At 41.6% G+C, this 26153-nt stretch overlaps 1 protein-coding gene across 1 annotated transcript in view; it reads right to left on the bottom strand.

The window, feature by feature from the left end:
- The window catches only part of LOC144479731 (proprotein convertase subtilisin/kexin type 4-like), a 46194-nt gene extending 24160 nt beyond the window's left edge, over positions 1-22034 (bottom strand). Inside the window, exons 1-8 of the mRNA XM_078198762.1 lie at positions 21867-22034; positions 18544-18648; positions 16437-16529; positions 12685-12813; positions 10888-10964; positions 5481-5566; positions 2602-2774; positions 626-838 (exon numbers count right to left, since the gene is read on the bottom strand). Coding sequence (XP_078054888.1) covers positions 626-838; positions 2602-2774; positions 5481-5566; positions 10888-10964; positions 12685-12813; positions 16437-16529; positions 18544-18648; positions 21867-22034 — 1044 coding nt within the window. The remainder of the gene's footprint in view (positions 1-625; positions 839-2601; positions 2775-5480; positions 5567-10887; positions 10965-12684; positions 12814-16436; positions 16530-18543; positions 18649-21866) is intronic.
- Positions 22035-26153: the final 4119 nt, after the last annotated feature.

Below are 26153 nucleotides of genomic sequence, written 5' to 3'. Positions count from 1 at the left end.
AAATTTAATATGCTCTCCTCTTTCCCCTTGCACCCATCTCCCTTAACCCCACCACCCAAACAGATGGATGATAGTTGGACAGGGAATAATAGCATTTTAAAAATCTGGAACCAACACCAAGCCACCTCAAACACACCCACTTCCAGTTTGAACAAAGCTGGAGCAAGTTAGTCTTCTGCCCCTCAAAAGGTAGTTAATTGACACTGACGTTAAAGAGTCTTCACAGCTGAAATATTAGTAGCCTCCCAGAATTAATTGCTGGAGCTTAGCTTTTCCATGGCTTGGGAAACTCGGCAATTAAAGGGAGGTGAGAAAGAGTGGATCCAGCAATTAAGTGCCTTTTACAGGAATCCAACCGATCCTCTGCCCGTCGCACAATGTCTTCAATCTTGATTAACAATTTCTCCTCCACTGCAAACCACACCAGTCCTTCCTTAGCCAGCCACCACTCCCCTCACATCCCCCTTGTTCCTTGGCCAAGTGCCAGCCTGTCAATTGGCTGGCTACCAGCTTGGAAACAGTAATGTTTGAAAGTTACCCACATTTCCTTGCCTCTCCAAATCCTAACACACAAATATCAGAGCCAATGATTTTGGCTTTGTGAACAAACAAAAAGCTTTCTCACGATCTGTTTTTCTGCTCTGGTTCCGCTGCTATAAGTGGTTGTTAGCGTTGAAGAGCAGGCCTCGCTGTACCAAGGAACATTCCCCAGTTGTGTTGTGCTGCCTACAGACAGTGTGTAGATACTGTTGGTATAACCATCACAGTTACAGTTGTCATACTGGAAGCCTCCATTACCAGATGCCCAGACAAAGATGGAACCAAGACCACCTCGACCCTAAGAAGGAATATGCAAGTCATTACACAATTCTGAATGGCTTCAAATTTTAGCTATGGCTAAAACAAATCATAGAATCCCTATAGTGCAGAACCATCTAAAAGAATGCAGATTATTGATGTTGAAGTAGTTTAATAATGAACATTGTATTAAAGTTAACATAGCACTATGGCTATTTTAATAGTTATGCAATTGTTAAAAGTTGACTTTTCCCAAAACACAATTAAATGTAATTTTGAAACAGTTACTGAATCCTATAGTTCTCCTTCCCACCAACCCTCATGAAACTTCTGACATTAACATGACTTTCTTGAGCCAGCAAAAACATTCTAAGTGCCAAGATCCAAAGATGAACCCAAGTAAGAGGATGAACGGGTGAAATGAATAATACTTTTGAAGGGTTTGAGCAGGTAGGTGTTGTGGGGCAGTTCTCCGATTGCAGATTCTTGAACTGGGGGTCATAGGGAAATAATACTAGAAGCAATCAAAAATTTACTAATCTGGCACGGACATGTTCAGCTGAAAAAGGTCTCCTGTGCTGTAAACTTGCATGGTTGATTTTGAATTCTTGGTAGCTCAATGTGTTTTAATATTCTTAAATGGAGTTGAAGTACAGGTTAGTTGTAATCTAACTGAATGGTGGGAAATGCTCAGGAGGGAAGAAATAGGCATGTCCCATTTAAGACTGAGAATACGGCAGTTTCTTTTCCCTGAGGGTTGTTAAATCTATGGATTCTCTTCCCCCAGACAGCACACCCTAGCTATGACTGTAACACTACATTCTGCACTCTCTCCTTTCCTTCTCTATGAACGGTATGTTTTGTCTGTATAGTGCGCAAGAAACAATACTTTTCATTGTATGTTAATACATGTGACAATAATAAATCAAATCAGTGGTGGCTGGGTCATTGAAAATATTCAAGGTGGAGTTAGATATATTTTTGATGAACAAGAGGGTCGAAGGTGATGGGGACAGACATGAAAGTGAAGTTGAGGCTACAGTCAGATCAACTATAAATCTTATTGAATGGCAAACCAGGCTCAAGGGGAAGAATGGCCTATTCCATCTCCCAATTCTTGTTGTCTCAGAATAAAAGGGGTCAGCCATTTAGGACAAAGGAGGAGAAATTTCTTCACTCCGGTTCGGAAAACTTCAGAATTCTACCCTGGAAGACTGGGGATTCTCATTCAAAGAATATATTGAAAAGGTTGAGGGAACCAAGAGTTATGCCATAGAGTCATAGATGGAGCTTTTGTAGATAGGACATGAAAGTGGATCGGAGATGGACGTTGAGCCATAGTCTCATTTGAATGGCAAAGTAAGTTTGAGATGCATGTGGTCTACTCCTGTTCTCATATTTTTCAATGAAAGGCCTATCCTGTTCTTGCACCTTATGCTAAACTGGTGGCTAGAAGCAACTATTCCAGTTCCGTGGCATGATGAAATTTACTTTACAAAGTGTAAGAAATAAACAGAACGCTATGTCTGATCCACTCGCAGGTGACCTCCAACTAGCAATTCTAAATTACCAAAACAAGGGATTACAGAAAGACATTAGTACATTGCAAATTGCCCCCTAATCCCAAATGTTAGAACAGGAGCTTTGTTGCATTACAGTTTAAATGCAGAGGAATATATAAAAATTAGTTCTATTCCATTAAAAAAGCTGATCTCATAGAAAAACATGTTAATTATAAATAATTACTTGATAATGTAAAACAGATCGAAAGCCTAGCACTATGTGGTAAAATACTGATCTTACATTTGTAATACCCCGGAGGAAAGCCTGACTTGCCAACCTTGCTGGCCCTTCCACAGTCTGCCCATTGTCCTCTGGACCCCAGCTGGCACTGTAGATGTGGATGTGCTGAGGGTTGAGACTGAGTGAGCGGGCTTCCACTACATCAGTGATCTCACCATCAAGCATTCGTACCCCTGCAGACAGAAATATACAAACAAAAATAGTATGGATGGCAAGGGATGGGAAGCCACAAAACACCGGAGAACTGTAATCAAATATAAAAATATCAATCATGAAGAATAGCTCTAAAATCACCCAACCAACACTGTAACCAAAGCTAAAGAGAAAACGCTGGAAAATCTCTGCAGGTCTGGCAGCATCTGTAAGGAGAGAAAAGAGCTGACGTTTTGAGTCCAGATTACCCTTTGTCAAAGCGGCAGTCATCTGGACTCAAAACATCAGCTCTTTTCTCTCCTTACAGATGCTGCCAGACCTGCAGAGATTTTCCAGTGTTTTCTCTTTTGGTTTCAGATTCCAGAATCTGCAGTAATTCGCTTTTATCCTGTAACCAAAGCTAACTCAGCTACACCTGAATCACTGTAACATGTACATCTATTGAAGTATCAAGGTGAATATTGGATACATTCTAGACATCATACAAATCTGCACATGATAGCCTGAACATGAAGGAGAATGCTAAACAGCAGGTTAGATTATATGTGGAGACCAATGCAAGCTCATCAGCCAAGAGCAGGCAGTGGTAGAAATGGTGTGCTAAACCCAATCATCTGGGATTGCAAAAGACTAAAATCTATACCTCCCAGACATATCCAGGTCAAGGAAATCCCATCCTCTCTCAGGGCTGGGCAAGAAAAGGAGCAATCAGACTGCAACATCAACAGTATGTTTCATAGTCAATGAGCCAAGAATAAAATTCAGTAACTGTTGAGTGCAAAAGGTTTATAAATGTAATAATTTGCTGCATCATAAACTACCTCTCTTGCAAGTCTTTCCTTATTAGAATGCAGTGAACAACCCATTTTATACATGCAGTGTTTGATTGCAAGTTCGAAAGCGAAAGTGAATAAGTCCCATAATGAATTACTGTACCTAGCAACGTACTGCTAATATGTTCCTTTCATATCCCATTGACTCCATGTAGTGTCTTTACATTACAATGAAGAGAAAAGCAACAGCTATTCACACCTTTCAGCTGAAGGTGGGGAATTGAAGCAGCAGGAGGGTTAGACTGCAAAGAAGCACTGTCTATGTTAGTGTCAGTTTCATAACCTTTAACATGCACAGGTATAACAAGCTTCACTTTTCAGAGAGCACAAGATATAAAATGGAATTTTAATTCAAAGTTGACAGCAGTAAAGAAAACCCATGGCCTTGATTTTGTGATGTGGAGATGCCGGTGTTGGACTGGGGTTAAGCACAGTAAGTCTCACAACACCAGGTTAAAGTCCAACAGGTTTATTTGGTAGCACAAGCTTTCGGAGTATCGCTCCTTCTTCAGGCGAGTGAAGAGTTGTGTTCACAAACAGGGCATATACAGACAAACTCAATTTTCAAGATAATGGTTGGAATGCGAGTCTTTACAGGTAATCAAGTCTTAAAGGTACGACTTGCCTGGGCTTGCAAAATCTCACTAACTGTCCTGGCTGGAGACAATATACATCTCTTTAACCTGTGCTTACCCTCTCACCACTCACATTGAGTGTACCTTTAACACTTGATTACCTGTTAAGACTCGCATTGCAACCATTATCTTGTAAATTGAGTTTGTGTCTATATATGCTCTGTTAGTGAACACAACTCTTCACTCACCTGAAGGAGTGATATTCCAAAAGCTTGTGCTACCAAATAAACCTGTTGGACTTTTACCTGGTGAGACTTCTTACTTGATTTTGTGATCAGTGGCAAAGTGACAAGAGTTCACTGCTGACCTTGAAGAAAGCTGCCCGCAGAGATCACTGGCATTAGCTATTGGGGATCTCCAGTGTACATCAACAGTAATGTATGCCAAGTGTCAATCACATTGCTGTCTGAGTGAATTCTTCAGTCAGGATGTAACAAGCATTCACTGGTTATAATTTTATAAAATTATAACCAGTGAATGTTTGTTACATCCTAATTAATTTGGTTTATAAAATTATAACCAAAGATTGACATAACACAAGGGATTAAGGTAGAAGCTGAAATAAACTTTTATTTTTAAAATGTATAAATTGGGGGAAATTTGACATTCTACAAATGAAATTAATTTTTCAGAGCCCGAGAGATAATTCATCCTTGTGACATAAATATACCATTGAAAAACAAGTTATATCATATTCAAAGGTGTAATCCAGATTCAAGTGTGATTATTATAAAAAGTGGAAATTCACATCAGTTCAGTGATTTCTAATAGATTGCCACCTGCGAGGACTTCAATAGCACATTGAGGAGTGGGGAAATCACTGATACAACTTCTGAATTTTCAGATTTAACTGCACCGTTGCTGCCATGTTTCACAGTGTAATGATGGTGAACATTGATAGTTTGCTCTCGTATTACAAAATCCGGACAGTTTAAAAAATGGTTTGTGCTTAGTTACTCAAGAATGCAAACTCTTTTCAGTTGCATTTATCTTTACTTAAAATCAGCTAAACATGAATCCAAAAATAAAATAAAAGCAAAATATGGCAAATGCTGGGAGTCAGAAAAAAAAAGATCATATGGACTTGAAACGTTAACTGTGTTTCTCTCTTCATAGATGCTGCCAGATCTGCTGAGTTGATCCAGCATTTCTGTTATTTTGATCCAAAAGTTAAAAGCAACATATCAGTGTGCTGAGCACTTCAGGAAAACCAAAATGTTATATGCTATCCTTAATACATAACACAATGATACTTTACCACCAATTTTGGCATTGTAAGCTACACCAATGCCGCAGAGGTTATTGGCCACAGCAGCCACTTCTCCTGCACACCGTGTTCCATGCCTGTTAAAGATAAGAGTTTACTGAAGAATCACAGATGCTCAGGGGATTAAAATATGGATTATGAACCTGAAGCCATGGAACCAAGCTACTACTGACAACAGAAAGTGTTAATTTGGCATTCTTTTGACCAGTATTTTAATAGAATTTGAAATAAATAGCAGCATATTAACTCCTAAAATAGCCTCATAGGAATGTCAGATATACTTAGTGATAGGAATAAGCAAACACCCGACAGCAATATTTTGATTTAGGTATTTTTAAAATAGTGTTCAGTAATCAAACCAGACATGATTTTAATTAAACAGTTATAAACAGCAATTTCAGTGACAGTGGTTAGCACTGCTGCCTCACAGCTCCAGGAATCGATTCCCAGTTTGGACCATTGTGCAAACTCCACAGACATTCTCCCAGTGTCTGCATGGGTTTCCTCCGGGTGCTCCAGTTTCCTCCCACAGTCCAAAGATGTGTGGGTTAGGCACATCGGCCATGCTAAATTGTCCCTTAGTGTCCCGGGATGTGTAGACGAGAGGGATTAGTAGGGTTACGGAATATGGCCTAGGTGGAATTGTTGTTGGTGCAGACTTGATCGGCCAAATGGCCTCCTTCTGCACTGTGGGGTTTCTATGAAATAATATTTATTGGTTTAACAATCTCAGGGAGCAACTACATAATCATTACAGGTCTTCGCTGTCTTGTTACACTGTTCCGCTGGCAAAAATAGATCCCAATAGAGTCACACAAAATAAGCATCGAATCAAAAATACATTTCAGTACATGGAGCTTTCACCTAGAAAAGGATCTAAACGGAATAGCAAAATGATCCTTTTGGACGTGAAGAACACAAAAGATATTTGAATAATATATTTTTAGTGCAAGTTTTCCGATCCTCCTCATTTGTTATGTACACAAAGACAAGTTTCCCGGTGGCAAGGGTGGGGGGGCATTCAACTGGAAACTCCAGTGGTACCAGAAGATCCCACTGCCAGCCATTGGCAGGCCACCTCTGCCACCGCAAAACATGCAGCAGGTTGCATGGAAAATCTTGCCCTATATTTGGAACACAAACCATTATGTCATTGCCATCAGGTTATTTTCCACTCTAACTCTGGACATTTTAGAAGTACAATTTTAAGAGAGATAGCGAAAAATAAATTTTAATCTACTCATGCCATCTGGTGGCTGTTGGTTGCAAAGCGGTTTACATGAATACATTTCCTAAAACCATGGAATAATTCAGTCAGTAGTGCTCTACTATATACAGTATGCACAAACTTAGCATTCCTCAAGGTAATGCCCTGGGCCCAACCATCTTCAGCTGCTTCAATGACCTTCCCTTCAAATTAAGGTCAGAAGCAGGGATTACAATGTTCAGCACCATTCTCAATTCCTTAGATACTGAAGCAGTCCTTGTCCATATGGACAGTGTCTAAGCTTGTAACAAGTAACATTCACATCACAAAAAAGTGCAAGGCAATGACCATCCCCAACAAGAGAGAGTCTAACCATCATGTTCTTGGCATTCAATGGTATTACCATCACTGAATCCCCTACTATTAATATCATGGTGGGTACCATTGACCAAAAGCTGAACTGGGAGAGCTATATAAAACCATGACTACATGAGTAGGTCAGAAGCGAGGAATTCTGCTGCAAGTAATTCAACTCCTGACTCCCCAAAGCCTGTCCACTATCTACAAGGCACAAGTCAGGAGTGTGATGGATGAGTGCAACTCCAACATCACTCAAAAAGCTCAACACCATCCAGGACAATGCAGCCCACTTGATTGGCACCCCATCCACAAACTTCACTCTCCAACACAATGAGGCAACAGTGTGTACCATCTAGAAGATGCAACGTAGAAACTCAAACCTCCACAGACAGCATCTTATAAACTATGACTGCTATCATCTAGAAGAACAAAGGCAGCAGACATGGGAACACCACCACCTGGAAGGTCACCACCAATCCACACACCATCTGGACTTGGAAATATAAATCGCTCTTCCTTCACCGTCGCTGGGTCAAAATCCTAGAATTCCCTCCCGAGCAGCACTGTGTGTACCTACACCACAGCCTGCAGCATTTCACCACAACCTTCTCAAGGGCAATAAATGCTGGACTAGCCTGTGATGCCAAAAATTAATTTTTAAAATCCCCAGGAATAAGAGATTTTCTTTTTATTTTATAGCCACTTTTTTTTCTTTCTACTGCTCATCTCCAAATCTAGGTCAGTGGGGCATTGCACTGTTATATAATGTATTGAAATGTAAATAGCACAGTAAATGTCAGAATGGTAAAATTTAAAGAAATTCACAACTCAAAATGTGAACAAAAAGAATAAAGAACAATACAGCACAGGAACAGGCCCTTCGGCCCTCCAAGCCCGCGCCGCTCCCTGGTCCAAACTAGACCATTCTTTTGTATCCCTCCATTCCCACTCCGTTCATGTGGCTACCTAGATAAGTCTTAAACATTCCCAGTGTGTCCGCCTCCACCACCTTGCCTGGCAGCGCATTCCAGGCCCCCACCACCCTCTGTGTAAAATACGTCCTTCTGATATCCGTGTTAAACCTCCCCCCACTCACCTTGAACCCATGACCCCTCGTGAACGTCACCACCGACCTGGGAAAAAGCTTCCCACCGTTCACCCTATCTATGCCTTTCATAATTTTATACACCTCTATTAGGTCACCCCTCATCCTCCATCTTTCCAGTGAGAACAACCCCAGTTTACCCAATCGCTCCTCATAACTAAGCCCCTCCATACCAGGCAACATCCTGGTAAACCTCCTCTGTACTCTCTCCAAAGCCTCCACGTCCTTCCGGTAGTGTGGCGACCAAAACTGGGCGCAGTATTCCAAATGCGGCCGAACCAACGTTCTATACAACTGCAACATCAGACCCCAACTTTTATACTCTATGCCCCGTCCTATAAAGGCAAGCATGCCATATGCCTTCTTCACTACCTTCTCCACCTGTGACGTCACCTTCAAGGATCTGTGGACTTGCACACCCAGGTCTCTCTGCGTATCTACACCCTTTATGGTTCTGCCATTTATCATATAGCTCCCCCCTACGTTAGTTCTACCAAAATGCATCACTTCGCATTTATCTGGATTGAACTCCATCTGCCATTTCTTTGCCCAAATTTCCAGCCTATCTATATCCTTCTGTAGCCTCTGACAATGCTCCTCACTATCTGCAAGTCCAGCCATTTTTGTGTCGTCAGCAAACTTACTGATCACCCCAGTTACACCTTCTTCCAGATCATTTATATAAATCACAAACAGCAGAGGTCCCAATACAGAGCCCTGCGGAACACCACTAGTCACAGGCATCCAGCCGGAAAAAGACCCTTCCACTACCACCCTGTCTTCTGTGACCAAGCCAGTTCTCCACCCATCTAGCCACCTCCCCCTTTATCCCATGAGATCCAACCTTTTGCACCAACCTACCATGAGGGACTTTGTCAAACGCTTTACTAAAGTCCATATTGACGACATCCACGGCCCTTCCCTTGTCAACCATTCTAGTCACTTCTTCAAAAAACTCCACCAGGTTAGTGAGGCATGACCTCCCTCTCACAAAACCATGCTGACTATCGTTAATGAGTTTATTCCTTTCTAAATGTGCATACATCCTATCTCTAAGAAAGCTCTCCAACAACTTCCCTACCACGGACGTCAAGCTCACCGACCTATAATTTCCCGGGTTATCCTCCCTACCCTTCTTAAATAACGGGACCACATTAGCTATCCTCCAATCCTCTGGGACCTCACCTGTGTCCAATGATGAGACAAAGATTTGCGTCAGAGGCCCAGTGATTTCATCTCTCGTCTCCCTGAGCAGCCTTGGATAGATTCCATCAGGCCCTGGGGATTTGTCAGTCTTTATATTCCTTTGTAATGGAGATTTACTCTAACGGGTCAACACTCCCCTCCGACACTCCCAGTCAACACATCCCTCTCCTTTGTGAATACCGACGCAAAGTATTCATTTAGGATCTCCCCTACTTCTTTGGGCTCTAAGCATAATTCCCCACTTTTGTCCCCGAGAGATCTGATTTTTTCCCTGACAACCCTTTTGTTCCTAACATATGAATAAAATGCCTTGGCATTCTCCTTAATCTTGTCTGCCAAGGACATTTCATGACGCCTTTTTGCCCTTCTAATTCCTCGTTTGAGTTCTTTCCTACTTTTTGTATTCTTCCAGAGCTCCCTCCGTTTTTAGCTACCTGGACCCAACACACGCCTCTCTTTTCTTTTTGACCAGTCCCTCAATTTCCCTGGTTATCCACAGTTCTCGAATCCTACCCTTCCTATCCTTTTTTTTTTATACAGGCACATGCCTATCCTGCAGCCCTAACAACTGTACCTTAAAAGACTCCCACATGCCAGATGTGGATTTACCTCAAACAGCCTATCCCAATCAACAGCTGCCAATTTCTGCCTAATCCCACTAAAGTTAGCCTTCCCCCAATCCAACACCTTACCCTTGGGACACCACTCATCCTTTTCCATCACTATCCTAAAACTAACAGAATTGTGGTCACTATTTGCCACATGTTCCCCTACAGAAACTTTGAAGACCTGACTGGGCTCATTCCCCAGTACTAGGTCTAGTATAGCCCCCTCTCTAGTCGGGCCATCTACATATTGTTCCAAAGAACCTTCCTGTACACATTTTATAAATTCCTCCCCATTCAGACTCCCAGCCCTACGTGATTTCCAGTCTATACCAGGGAAATTGAAGTCTCCCACTACAACAACCCTATTTTTCCTGCACCTATCCATTATCTCCTGACATATCTGTTCTTCCACTTCCCTTGGGCTGTTGGGGGGCCTGTAGTATACCCCCAACATAGTGACTGCGCCCTTCCTGTTTCTGAGCTCCACCCACAGTGACTCGTTACATGACCCCTCTGAATTGTCCTCCCTCTGCACCGCTGTAATATGCTCTCTAACTAATACTGCTACTCCCCCACCTCTTTTGGCCCTTCCTCCGTCTCGTCTAAATCACTTGTACCCCGGAATATTCAGTTGCCAGTCCTGTCCCTCTTTCAACCAAGTCTCTGTCACCGCAACCACATCCAAATTCCTCGTAAGCATTAAGGCCCCAAGTTCGTCGGTCTTACCTGCTACGCTGTGGCTGGCTACCGTGATCACTAATTTAGCTTCATTGAATTACTGTGCATATGTTAAGTGTCCAACTCTGAACAACCATTCTAGATAACAGGTCAGCTATTGGATTCCTTGTGTATTTATGTAATGATCAGTTGAAACATGAAGAACGTCTTAAAAAAAAAGTGTAAACAACTTACCGATTTTCATCGTTAAAGTTATATCTAGGCTGGGGGTCAGGATCATTATCATTTATATCAAAGCTTGCTTTCGGGTCCTGCAAATAAAAATGCAAGAAGGTTTTTTGCTTTTGGCCATATAAGAAATTTCAGCTTCATAATTGGTAGTACTTGAAAACTAAAAATACATTGGAAGCATTTATTTTACCTCCCTACAGAAGGCATCAGCTACTTGCCAAATATTCCACAGGTACCAGGAATCCTGCAGTATGTCACCCAAGCAGTTACATGCTTCAGACTATGGAGAAAATCTGACCTCTAAGGGCATCATAACTGAGCACATTTGATAAAGATCAGTACATGAACTTTTGCCAAAAGTTACTGGATAGATCCAGGAGTATTTCTCCTGGCTGAATTATTTTTCCCCTTTATTAACCCAAGGGATTAGAGGACAACTTGAGCCCTTTTACTGGGTATCAAACTGGGATCCTGCTTGGTCTTCATAAAAACATATTACAAGCTACAAATCCATCACAGCTGTAGAATTCAAAGATACTATTCCAGCTGCATTTGATATTAAAGTAGTCTAAATATTCTGTTCTTTGGTATGTTGGCCATACAGAAGAAAAACACTTTCGATGCGCAGAACATTTGCAGTGAACGGTTAGAATCTCAAGTGAACTGCCGAAGTTTGGTAGTGCCAGAATAAACCAGGGCTTTCAAAAGGAAAACCTATCTGGAGGGAGAAAATTTCTAAGACCACAGGGAATAGATCAGTTGAGTTGCTCTTGCAGAGGGCCAAGACAGAGGGCGGGCCAAATGGCCTCCTCCTGTGCAATGGCCATTCCCTTTTCCACTGTTTTAATTAAAACATTAGGTGTTAAGGATAGTGATCTGCTTTACTTGGTTCCTGTCGGGATGCATTACATGGTCTATACATCTCCTTTCAATTAAATAACCATCAAAATGGAAACGCCCATTTGAACATATATGCTGAACATCTGTTCTGAAGAACTTTTCAAACTTCCTAACAGACTCATATTACTAGATTATTATGCTTCTCATTCTCCAATGCATCCTCCAACACTTTCAGGCAATGGTCAAATGCAGACATTAATAGTCTGTAAAAATTCCAGAGGCAGATGAAAATGCAAACTACTTTCATACATACTTTTTTTAAATTAGTGAAAAATGGAGTTAGAACCTTATTTAATTAAGTGAAGCCCAATATTATACTTAAATGATGCATGAAAAGTAAATGCAATTTTATTTTCAGATAATGATAAAAATCAAGTTTCAACAGGATGGTAGCGCTCTCTCAGTCACAAGTTGTGCATTCAAGCCTATCTCTAGGGCTCAAGTACATAAGGCAAGCAGACATTTCACTACACTGCTGGAACCCTATTCTATTAGATATGATAATAAATGTATTCTCCATCTACCTACTTGGGTTAACATGAACTATGGCATTATTCCAAAAAAGAAAATCAGCAAGGAGCTCTCCCGATGCCTTGGCCAATATTTATCTGATTATTTTTGATTCACTTCTATCTGAGCCACTTTGTTGGGATATTTATTTACATATACTTAAATCCATTGCCTGTGAAGCATCTGGACAGAGTTATAAAAAGGTGCTATATAAAATGGAAGTTCTTCCTTTAGATTATATATTCTACTATTTGATTAACTACACCACAAATGGAAAGTAGTACTATTGACACTTTGAACTAATCTGTGCTTCTCCGTATTTTATGCTATTTGAGAAAGGTTACAGTAAAGACTGAAGTGGGTTTACAAGGTGCTTCTATTGGATCTTACATAGTTTTCAGCCAAGTCCGGATGGTTCTTCTCTATTCCATCATCCAGGATGGTGACCACAATCCCCTTTCCTGTGTAACCCCGCTTCCAGGCAGATAGAACATTTAGGTCATTAGGAATCGCATTGTTCTAAATAAGATAGCACAAGCTTTTACTGCAATGCAGCCATTGAAACAGTAATAACTACAGTATTTGAGAAAATCTTAATCTTATTCTGTGGTCCCTAGAACAAGTGGACAGTACATATCCTAAATGTATGAAAGTTTCAGCCCAGGCTACATTTTACTACAGCACTGAAACAAAAGTATGCAATTAATCACTTTAGGAATCGGTGCCACTGTATAAATTCATACATATGATTTAAATTACCAAGTTATCATATTGAAGCACTGATCTGAGGTCACTCCCCAAATAGCAAAAAGAACCCTCGAAAGGTTTAATAAGCAATCAGAATTGTCGTTTTGACATGCATTGGGTGGGGAAGAGGAAGCAAGGTTCAAAGCTGATATTTACTTCAGCAAGTTAGGCCAGAGAACCATGAGGCCCCATTTTGAAAAGCAGCAGAGGAGTACGCTACCAATATTTATCCCTCAAAATCGATGTCGCAAGAACTGATGATCAGCACGGTGGTTAGCACTGCTGTTTCACAGTGCCAGATACCTGGGTTTGATTGGGTGACTGCGTGGAGTTTGCACATTCTCCCTATATCTACATGGGTTTCCTCCCACAGTCCAAAGATGTACAGGTAAAGTTGATTGACTATGCTAAATGGCCCCCTAGTGTCCCAAAATGTGTAGGTTGGGGGGGGGGGGGGGGGGGTGAAAATTAGCAGGGCAAGTACATGGGTTACAGGGATAGAGCTCGAGTAAGATGCTCTGTCGAAGAGTCAGTGCAAACTTGATGGGCCGAATGGCCTCCTTCTGTACTGTAGGGATTCTATAATATCATGTTGCTGTTAATGGGAGCTTGATGTGCACAACATGACTGTGGCATTTCCTACATAATAGCAAGGTACTTAGTTAGCTGTCTTTGAGACAGTTGGTGGTCATGAAAAGCACAACACAAATGCAAACTTTTCCTTCTTTGAAATTTTGTCCATGATAGCCACTCTATTGTAAATGGCAAGTCATTTGTGTCCACCTCCTCAGAAAGGACCACGACACAAAGTCTGCCCCTACTACTGAAATACAGTGCCCTGTTTTCACAGTCAAACAAAATATGCACAGTTGATTGCTAAATTTAATTACAAGTCTTAGTCCCAAAATCAGGAATTCTAAATAATAAAAGCAGAGTTTTATCTATAGATTACCCATCACACTGCGGGAATTCCATTTTAGCTTATTGAATACGCTAACAGTGGTGCATTACAGGCTTCACTGCACAGACATTATTAGCATTTCTTTAAAATTAGGACATTTTGATTTCCCATGTATACCTGTGACGGATAATTAACTTTTACTCCTTGCGTGCTCTTTACAAAATAAAATCTGATTACCGTACTTTTACCACATTTTTGCAAGTGAAAAGTACCAGTTGAGAAATTGAATAATCGAACATTTCACTGCACATTCAGGCTTTGCAACCTAAAAAGCATAACCAGGTCCAAGTGAACATCCCTCCTTCGCTAAAGCACCCATGTGTACTATATTATTTAGGTTTCATGGCTTCAAGAAAGACAATAAGCAGCATTGAGTTTCAAATTCATTTGAATATAAATGCCAGTGTGATTAAAGAGGGAAATGTATGCTTTAATTTTAGACTAATTAAGGTTCTCTAGATTAAAAGGCACCACTAGCATCTTTAGCCCATGTACTTTCCAGCAGCAGGATCCAATTTTCAGTAATTTTAATACCATGTTACACCAACTCATGGCAAAAAGCATACTTCCGTGGAGCCCTCCAGAAGAACTGGGCAGTTTTAAATAATGAAGGGTAACCATGTTAGTAGTGACTGAATGGAGATGCTAAACCTGCATGCATCTTTTAAACTAATTCTTACACGAACAATGTATTTTTAAGATTTCATTGATTAGTAACACAGCGGACAAACATGATACTTGCAATTGAGGTGTCTTGTGGTACTGAGGTCCCAGAAAAACAGCTGATGCCGCCATGGCATCAACCAAGCACTTGGTCAACTTTTTACCAAGTTAGACAGCTGCCTCTGTCTTCAGGTGTGGGTGGAGTGATGTGCACATACAATAATGTTAGACACTGGGATACATCTCATATAATGATTTATTCACTGGTACTTCACAGCCAACTAGTTCCCCCTCAAACTAGTTGAGAAAAATGAAGCCCTATTGTGAACTGTAGTTCAGGTTTGGAGCACTGCGACAGAGGCCATAACTACCTTGAACAGAAGGGTTTCCAATGGCAATGCGAGATAGATAAAATTCTGAGAGCATATGGGAGCAAAAACTGCAAGAATTCACAGAATAAAACACCTAGGAGGTACTGTAAGAGACTGGTAACATGGTTGTAGCAGTTCCCAGTTTGTGCGGAGTTAGCAAGACATCTATATTTGACACAAGAATCCCATAACTGGAGAAAGTCAGTTTCCAGTGTCCAACATTCTGAAGGATGAAAATTTACTTAAAAAGAAGTTGCATTAACACAATGAACACACAAAACAAATGGCAATGAATAACTGATCTGGCAATTTAAAAAAATAACCTTTATTGTAGCTTTGGAAACATTAAAATAAATAATTTCATTCTATGTATTTGCAAATCTTTCACTTTTGACTGGATCAGAGATTCAAACCTTCTTTTCTTCATTTATGGGCTGTTGGGCATCACTGGCTAGGCCAGCATTTACTGTCCATCCCTAGTTGCCCTTCAGAAGATGGTAATGAGCTGTCTTCTTGAACCGTTGAAGTCCCCGAGGTGCAAGTACACCCACGGTGCTGTTTGAGGGAATTCCAGACCCAGTGACGGTGCAGGAACAGCAATATATTGCCAAGTCAAGACTGTGAGTGACTTGGAGGGGAAACTGCAGGAGGTGGTATTCGCAGGTATCTGCTGATCTTGTCTTTCTAAGTGGTAGTGGTTGTGGGTTTGGAAGGTGCTGTTTAAGGAGCCTTAGTGAGTTCCTGCAGTGCACCTTGTAGATGGTACACACAGCTGCTACTCCAGTTGGTGGTGGAGGGACTGAATGTTTGTGGAAGGGGTAGCAACAAGCAAGCTCCTTTGTCCTGGATAGTGTCAAGCTTCTTGAATGTTGTTGGAGCTGCATTCATCCATGCAAGTGGAGTGTATTCCATTACACCCCTGACATGTGCCAACGGCCTAGTGGTATTATCGCTAGATTATTAATCCAGAAACTCAGCTAATGTTCTGGGGACCCGGGTTCGAATCCAGTCATGGTAGATGGTGGAATTTGAATTCAATATATTAAAAAAGAAAATCGGGAATTAAGAATCCACTGATGACCCTGAAACCATTGTCGATTGTCGGAAAAACCCATCTGGTTCACTAATGTCCTTTAGGGAAGGAAATTGCCATCCTTACCTGGTCTGGGCTACATATGACTCTAGAGCCACAGCAATGTGGTTGATGCTCAACTGTCCTCAAGGGCAACTAGGGATGGGCAATAAATGCTGGCCAGCCAGCGACGCCCATGTCCCACAAATGAATAAAAGAATAACCCCAGGACATTGATAGTGGGGGATTCAGCAATGGTAATGCCATTGAATGTCAAATAAGTGGTATTTGCTCTCCCACTCCTCTCCCCAACAGTATTTGTACTTACCAAGTACCACTGCTTACGATATAAAGGATCTGAAGGAACAGCAAATGCCCGCTTCTGCCGTCTTTTTACCACCTGCTGTTCCAGCCATTTCACCTAAAATAATAGGATAGTCATACAAGTTCTCATGTTAGAGGCCGAAGGCCAAAATACTCAAAATAATTGAAAAAGCAGAACTAAAGGAAATAGTGCTTAATAAATCCCTCAATATTAAAAATGTTGGAGAAATCAGGCATGACTTCCATTTTGCCAAATATCACCATAACCTAGACAAATACAAATAATGTTATTTTCCATCATACTTTTAATCCCAACCTGCTGTTACTATCCAAAGTCGTTGAACGTGGAAATCTATGCTCATCTTTCCAAGAACTCTGTTTGAATTGCTCAAAAGGTTTCAACCCTGCCACAGGACTGAATTGGTTCATTAAATGTCACAAACGACATCCAATGTGACAGACAGTTTATCATAGTCACTCTCGGTCTGCAGGCTTTAAATAGTTGGCAGTCATCCTCCTCCAATGCCTCTCCTCTGTTACCAGCTGTGTGGGACTGCATTGATCTGTTTCCATTCTTATTACATCATTACCATTGGCATCCCCCAAAGATCTATCCTTGGCCCTCATCCATTTCCTCTAACTAAATATTCAAAAGACTGTAGCCAACGGTCTTTAGTTCCCACCACCAACTTTTCTTTGGGTGGGATTTTATCTCAAACATTCCCTCCCCTCCCCCCCCCCGCCCCCGGCCAACCATAGCCTCCCAGACCATTGGCGGACTGTTGGTTGGACCACCTTATCTCCCACAATGGGGCCAGAAAATCCTAGCCTTTAGCTATTATCTATCCACACTCTGGCAGTAAGATGAACAAAGAAAACACATGACCTCAGGACATCCCAAAGCATTGGCCATGCTAAATTGCTCCTCAATGTTTAGGGACTAGCAGGGTAAACATGTGAAGTTAAAGATGGGATTGTTGATGGTGCAGGCTCAATGGGCCAAATGACTTTCTTCTGCACTGTAGGGATTCTGAGTCTGAACCACTTGTACAACTATTTTATAATTATGCATTTTTGAAATGTAGTCATAGAATCACAAGAGTGGTCACAGCACAGAAGGAAGCCAGTTTGTGCATAGAAACATAGAAGATAGGAGCAGGAAGAGGCCATTTGGCCCTTTGAGCCTGCTCTGCCATTCATTACTATCATGACTGATCATCCAACTCAATAGCCTCATCCTGCTTTCACACCCCTCCCCCCCTCCACCATAACCTTTGATCCCATTCACCCCAGGATTATGCCAAATCTGTGCAAGAGCACACTGGTTAGTCCTAAACCTTTCCCCACAGCCCTGCAAAATCCCTCTCTTCAGGTGCTTACCCAGTTCCCTTTCAAAAGCCATATTTAAAAACAAAACAGGCAGCACCTTCCACCCACCGTGCAATAAAGTTTCTCCTTACATCGCTGTTGGTTCTTTTGTTTCAAAATGAGAAGAATTTCTTTCCATCTACTTTGTTGTAGGTAATATCTTCTGTACCTTGAAACTTAATGATTCTAATGCACTCCTGGCCAGCCTCCCAGATTCCACCCTTCAAGCTCATCCAAAACACCATTGCATGTATCCTAATCGCACCAAGTCCAATTCAGCTATGTCCCTACTGACTCACCAGCACACAACTGATGCACAATCACTGTCTCAAAATTTAAAATTTGTATCCTCAATTTAAAATCTCATAACCTCACCTTGAATCATGTTCTATGCAACCTTCTCCAGCCTAAAATTGGGTTTCTCCAACTCTGGCCTCAATCATTCATAGTCACGTCTTCAGCCACCCAAATAAAGTTCTGCAATTCACTCCCTAAAAACGCTGCCTCTAAAGATGTACCTCCTCGACCAAATTTTTATTCAAAACATCTTTGGCTTGATATTTACACTGCGATTTTAAGGAATGACATGTTATTAGACATTCCATTTTCCTCCAAACTTCACACCAGGAGTCAGGAGGAAGAGGAACCAATATTATAAAATATAAATACCTATCCACAACATCAAAGATTCAAGCATAACATTAGGTACATTACAGCTTAACTATCCAGCTCAGTTTATTTACCTTGGGTTCCTTTTCCAGCCGTCGATGTTGCATTCGGTGTGGATTGATGGATCGTTTTGCCACTCCTTTATGTTTAAAGTAGTAATAATGCCCATCTTCAAAAACCTTTTTGTAAAATAAAAGACAACTCTGAAATGGCTATTTACTGTTTGATTGAAACTCTTTATATCACTGCTGAAGGAAGGGGAAATCTCACTAGTCATTGTATATTCTCCCAAACCAATCTGGCCAGATAGACAACAGCACCACACAATGTTGACATTCATGAAACTACCTACGTAAACAACCAGGCTTCAGTGGTGGGGAATTAAAATGTCTAGATCTACCCATAAGCATCCACATAAACTAACACACATATTCCACGATTGTACATCCACATAACTATTCCAAAACTACAAAGCTGTAGATATCATTTAATCTAACCCATTCTGTCATAATAATTGATTGTATAAATTGGGCACAAAATCATCTAGTAACTGTTGCATTAGTGTCATAGTGTCAAAACCAGCAACCCCAGGACAGAGACTGTGCTGGATTTCAGATCAGGAGGTTCGGGTCAAATGGCAAAGAGCATAACTGGTCAGGCATCACACCGCACTAATGTGGGTGGCACAGTGGTTAGCACTGCTGCCTCACAGTGCCATGGACCCAGGTTCGATTCCCGGTTTGGGTCACTGTCTGTGTGGAGTTTGCACGTTCTCCCTGTGTCTGCGTGGGTTTCCTCCACGTGTTCCAGTTTCCTCCCACATTCTGAAAGGCGTGCTGGTTAGGTGCATTGACCCGAACAGGTGCCGGACTGTGGCAACTAGGGAAATTTCACGGTAACTTCATTGCACCGTTAATGTAAGCGTTACTTGTGACTAATAAATAATCTTTAATGCAATGTCGAACCAAATTGCCCAGATAAGATTTCTTTTAATTTTACTCAAACGCACAGGCGCACACCATATTCTAAAAAAATGTCTGGTTTTTGACAACCCTGGATTTTGGACAGAGGGATGCACTGTACGTCATGCAAGCCATATTACACTGTGCATTTTACTGGTACATATCCCATGGAACATGCAGACCAATGAGAATGGACAATCACTACAGCATTCTCTTTTCATGTAAAATCATGTAATTACAAATGCACAATATTCAACTTCAAAAAAGGTTAATTGTGGAGGTTGTGGGAGTGGAGAATCAAGGCTCGCCGGGATGTTTAATACTCTCGCACTGACCCTGTTAAGTAGCCATTACAAACCTAAACTGTTCTAGGTTTTCTGTTCCAAATGCTTAAGAACTTTGGCACATTTATTGTGCCTCTCAAATGGTTTCAATTCACTCCACTAACTAAACTTGTGCAGCTATGTCATTACATAACACAAAGACAACACTCATTATTCTGCACACAGCAAAGTTCCACAGAAAATAATTGTGCAAGTGGTTAATACTCGAAATCCCTAAAGTGCAGATGGTGGTCATTTGGCCCATTGAGCCTGCACCATCAACAACCCCACCTTTAATTTCAGGTATTTACCTTGCTAGTCCCCAATATTGATTTAGCATGGCCAATCAACCTAACCCACACATCTTTGGAGTTACTGAACAGCGATGGCCGAAGAAGAAATATGGGCCAAACTTAGTACTCTCATCTCTGATGAAGAGGCACATGGAATCTTTGATTAACACCTCAAAGAACAATATCATCAATGCAGCAATTCCTGAACACTACACTAAAATATCCACCTAGATTGTAATAAAAAAACATTTTTACTCTCAATCTATCTCAGAGGCAGGAGTACTACTTTAAGGCAAGCTTGGTGTTCATATCATAAATATGTACTGGTGAACACTCCTTCAAACAGTGATACTCATGCTAGGTGTCCAACTTGCATACTTTGTTGAAAATGAAGCAATGAAAACTTCACTGAAATATTACATTACACTCCCTACCATCATTCCAAAATTTGAAAGTATATTTCATGTTATCACTAATTTATTCTAGGTATTAGTACACTTTAGTCAGAACAATTCCAATTATGGCAGCATTCTTTAAAGTTGGAAAAAAAAATTCAATCAAGTTGCTATCCATTTCCAATTGCTTCCAGACCTGGAACCAACAATACTCAGTCTTGTTACAGAGCTCCCTAGAACCCAAGGTGATTAGAAGATTTCTACACTAGAATTAAATTATTTTTCTGGATTTCTTTACTTTGGTGTTCCTGTCACACAAACAATTCAGCAGTTGTTTTTTTTCTGTGCAGTGGAGATTTGTCTTTCAGATACTTAGGAGGGTAAACGTGCCAATATCTAAAGAAAATCACTTTCCTTCAGAAAAGTTTGAAAACATTAGCTGGTGTTACACAATGTAAATTCAAACCAAAGCATGAAAGGGGACCAAAAAAAATTACAACTGAGATCACATCCACATTTTGAGTGATGCCATAGTAGAAATACTAGGCAAGCACCACGTCACACTACTAAAATCATAAATGACTAAAGCATCCTGGCCAATATTCATCTTCCAACTAATATCCCAAACAACAGATTATCAGGTTGCTGTGTGTAAATAAATTGGATAATTCCTGGATTACACTCCAAAGTAGAACTTTACTGGCTGCAAAAGCATTTTGGGATTTCTGTGGCAGTGAAAGGCACCATACAAATGCGAGCCCTTTTTCAAAGTTATTTCAAGGCACCTGGGCATCATTGGCTAGGTCAACATTCATTGCCCATCCCTAACTACCCTTGAGGAGGTGGTGGTGAGCTGCCTTTTTGAACCTCTGCAATCTATGTGGTGTAGGCACATCCACAGTGCTGTGAGGGAGGGAGTTCCAGGATTTTGACCCAGTAACAGTGAAGGAACAGCAATGTATTTACAGATGAGGATGGTGGGTAACTTGGAGGGGAAATTCCATCTAGGAGGACAAGGGCAGCATGGTCGCAATTGTGGGTTGGGGGAACATGCTCTCTCAGAAGGCTTGGAGTGTTCCTGCAGTGCATCTTGTAGATGGTACACACAACTGCCACTGTGCATCAGTGGTGGAGGGAATGAATGTTTGTGGATAAAATAGAAATCAAGTGGGCTGCTTTGTCCTGGGTGATGTCGAGCTTCTGGAGTGTTGTTGGAGCTCCAGACAAGAGAGCATTCCATCACACTCCTGACTTGTAGGTGGTGGGCAAGCTTTGTAGAGTCAGAAGATGAAGTTGCTCGCTGTAGGAATCTTAGCCTCGGATCTGCTTGGTAGCCACCAGAATTTAGGTGGCAGGTCCAGTTCAGTGTCTGGTCAATGGTAATTCCTTCACTGTCACTGACCATTCCAGCAAGTGAGCCATACCCGTCCTAAGTTGATGAAGCCGTGTTTGAGAGCTATCCTCCCGGCATCTCCTGCTCCACCAGGGATGTGGACAGCCCAGGTGTTGGTGTAGGGGCGCCTGCCACTGTCAAGCTCACCAACAACGCGTGTGAGGAGAGCAGCCACCAAGAGCCGGCGGATACAAACCATAACGGCACAGTGAATCTCGCTGCAATCTCGGCTTGAGCCTCAAACTAGGTCATTTTATACCCAGCCTGATCCGGCGGTGCGAATAAAGCTTCCTGCAACTCATTGACATAATGAAATCCCTATACAATGCTGGGGGGCAATAATCAACTCATGTGTTTCCCCCCCACTTCCACACACACAATTAAATCAGGGTGTGTGGGCACCGGCCTAATTGTTATTGTTCAAGTTGGACAGCGGCGCTCACGGAAATGGCCGAAGTTGCCGAGTCCCCTCCGCTTCCGCCTCCAAGGAGCGGCTCGTGCCGAGCGCGTGCAGCTGGGGAGGGCGGGGCTACGGGGGAGGGGGCGGGGCCACGGCCGTCCGCCAATGACAGCCGCGCTCGGGCTGGACGGTTGGAGGCGGGTGACGTGACTCTCAGGTGCGCTCGAGCTCAACGGCCGCCGGCGGGTGACGTCATGGGCAGGTGCGCTCCAGCCGAAGGGCGGACACCTGTTCGGGAGGGGAGGGTGAGACACCTGGGGCTGCACCGGCACAGTGGGTTAGCACTGCTGCCTCACAGTGCCAGGGCCGCCCTGGTTTGATTCCCAGCTTGGGTCATTGCCTGTGCAGAATCTGCACGTTTTCCCCGTGGGTTTCCTCTGGCTGCTGTTTCCTCTCACAATCTGAAAGACGTGCTGGTTTGGTGCATTGGCCATTTTAGATTCTTCCTCAGTGTACCCGAACAGGCGTTGGAGTGTGGTGACCAGGGGATTTTCACTAACTTCATTGCAGTGTTAATGTAAGCCTACTTGGGACACTGATAAATAAACATTAAACAAGGAGGGTGGGGGTGATTTGACCTCAGCAGGTGATGGCAGAATGAAGACTTGGCATTGATATGTTGGGCAGCAATCTCGCTTCTCTTAGAATCATTGAATCCCTACAGTGCAGAAGGAATCCATTCAGCCCAGCAAGTCTGTACCGACAACAATCCCATCCAGGTCCTATCCCCATATTCCCATGTATTTTCCCTGCTAATCCCGTTGACATCAATTTAGCATAGCCAATCCACCGAACCTGCACATTTTTGGAGTGTGGGAGGAAACCGGAGCACCTGGAGGAAACTCACACAGACACGGGGAGAACATGAAAACTCCATACTCACCTGAGGCCAGAATTGAACCCGGGTCCTTGGCACTGTGAGGCAGCTGTGCTAACCATTGTACCACCGTTCTGCCCATATGAGTTATAAAGTTTACATAGCCATCTTAAACCACATCCAACACCTTCAGCGTTCAACTTGCTCCACTACCAACCTACAATGGCAGCAGTGTGGACCATCTTCAAGATGTGCTGCAGCGAGTCACCAAGGCTCCTTCCACAAAACCTTGCAAATCTGCAAAAGGACTAGGGCAGCACATGGCATAGGAATGCCACCATCCGCCATTCCCCTCTAAACCACACACCATCCTAACTTGGAACTATATCGCTGTTCCTTTACTGTCACTGGGTCAAAATCCTGGAACTCCCTCCCTAACAGCATTGTGGGCACACTTACATCACATGGACTGCAGCAGTTCAAGCAGGCAACTCACCACTGCCTTCTCAAGGTCAATTAGGAATGAAATACAAAACCAGCCTTGGCAGCGATGCTCACATTCCGGGAAAGAATGGAAAAGGTATATCCTCCCCACATAACTCTCAGTTAATTTGGCTTAAGTTATGATTTAATGGTTTCTTGGTTTCTGCTATGAATGCTTGCTTTACCTTATCTGATGGAAGGTTTTTAACTTTCATCCCAAATTTTTGCCTAAGTTGTCACAATTCTGTTATCAAAGGGACCATGGAATCAAAGAAAGCACCATAGAGATTATAACCTGATGTGGAAATACTGATTAGCATTCTAATCAGTATTCTGTAACTTGAGTTTGTGTCTCTGTATGCCTTGTTTATGAGCAGATATCCACTCCATCTGACGAAGGAGCAGCGTTCCGAAAGCTAATGGCATTTGCTACCAAATGAACCTATTGGACTTTAACCTGGTGTTGTTAGAACTCTTACTGGGCAGAATAATAACAGATGAACTTTAAGCCAAAAAATTGTAAAGTGAAACTGAAAGAGATGTAAGATTCTAAGAATGTCAAACAAATGCAGAGCAATAATTAACAATGCGAAGAGGATAGAAAAACAGAAAATGCTGGAAATATTCAGCAGCTGAGGCAGCATCTGAAGACAGAGAGAACAGAGTTAATGTTTCAGGTTGGTAACCTTTCCTCGAATGCAAAAGGATGCTGAACAACTGTTGAACATGTAAGAAATAGTAATGATTAAACTTTATAGCCCATTGGTTAGACCACACCTTGAATACTATGACTAGTCTGGTCACTAAGAAATAAAAAATGTAAAAGATATAGGGGAGAAAGGATGAACATAAGTATGGGATTTGCGGGAGGGAAAAATAGTTCATGATTCAATTGAAAAACAAGTGAGGAGGGCAGTAAACAGAGTGCAAACCTCCACCAGCTACATTGACTCAACATGATTACAATTACAATTATACAATTCTTCCTTGAATCTTTTCCTTGCCCTGTAACTAAAATGCTGGAAAATAAATATTCTGTTCAGAGCTTCTATTTCACTGGGGAGGCTTTAGGCCAACCAACAAACTGCTCTGAAAACTCTGTTTACTTTTTGAAGCAGTGCCAAATTCTACCACAGTGGCTGAGGCAATCCACAATATTCTAAAACAATCTACAATGTTCTAAATCAAACCCATAACATTCTAAAAGAAGAAGCCCATTTACCTTATCTTCCAATGTTAACAGATGGATTGTTAAAAACATTATAAGATCTGAATCCTGATCCACGTCTTCACCTGTGTACCAAGTTTCATTGAAATCCATCAGTTAATTTTTCGGATATATTGTTTACAGAAAAACAGATTTAACAGAGACAGAAACATTATTTCCGTTCAACTTCACTGGCGGCGATAACTAAAATTTTTCCGAATAAATTTCACAAAATCAAATGTTTCTGTTTATCTACCAAATATGTGTTGCAGGAATCTGTTGCATAATGCTCCTCATTATCTTTTACTTAGGTTGGCAGCCAAATCCTTCCTATGCCCTGGCTGTGCCTCTCACTTTGAAAGCATTCATTTTCTTTGGCAGAGAAGTCACTGTGAAAGAGGGTCAAAAGGAGAAAGTGTATGGAATAACAACATTGATATTAGATTTGTTTTTGACCTATTTCACTTTCGTTTTTGCAGATGTCTTAGTTGTAAATGTTTTGCTCATATTAAGGTAAATGATTTATTTTGAGGGTAACAAGTTAGCTTTCTGGATTGTGTAATCTATTTTGCTAAACATTTAATTTGTCAATAATAAAAACAATTAGAATATTGGCAATGCATATAGATTGTATTTACATCATTGCTCCATCATTTTTTCGATGTTATTAGTATATTTGTAGCATTTGCTATGTTCTACCTATCCACATTTTTGTCAGCAGTCTTGAACATCAGGGAAATATTTAATGATATTTATGACCACAAAGGATATAATTGAAGCACAGAGGTAACGGTAATTTGGACCACTTCTTCAAAGATCTTGCACATTTTGCTTTTTGGGAATTATCCAAACCATTTTGCCTCTCAAAAATATTCTACAATGCTCTGAAAATTACATATTTCAAAATAATCTAATATTTTAAAAACTGCAAACGTTTGAAACAAAGCAAGAAATCCTAGAAACATACTGCAAAGAAATGACAGGTTAACAATTTGGCCAGGTTCTCACAAAGCAGAGGCTATAGCAATGGAATCAGGGTGCCCTGCTGCATTTCTAGCCCTTTATGCATCTAAATAGATCTTGCATTCCATTTACAGCACAAAAATAAGCCATTTGGCCCAACTGGCCCACGCCAGTGCATATGCTCCACACAAACCACCTCCCCCTTTCTTCATCTAATCCCATCAACACATCCCTTTATTAATCTTTCTGTCATGTGTTTCACTCGATTCTCCTGAAGTTATCTATCCAAGAGCATTTCAGATGCTCCACCCTTGTTCAAAAAGGGGTATACAAATAAGTCCAGCAACTACAGGCCAGTTAGTTTAATCTTGTTAGTGTGAACTCTTTA

The sequence above is a fragment of the Mustelus asterias genome, chromosome 26, assembly GCF_964213995.1.
Source record: "Mustelus asterias chromosome 26, sMusAst1.hap1.1, whole genome shotgun sequence".
Lineage (NCBI taxonomy): Eukaryota > Metazoa > Chordata > Chondrichthyes > Carcharhiniformes > Triakidae > Mustelus > Mustelus asterias.
Note: the sequence above shows the minus strand (reverse complement) of the source record. Positions and strands in the feature narration are given on the sequence as shown.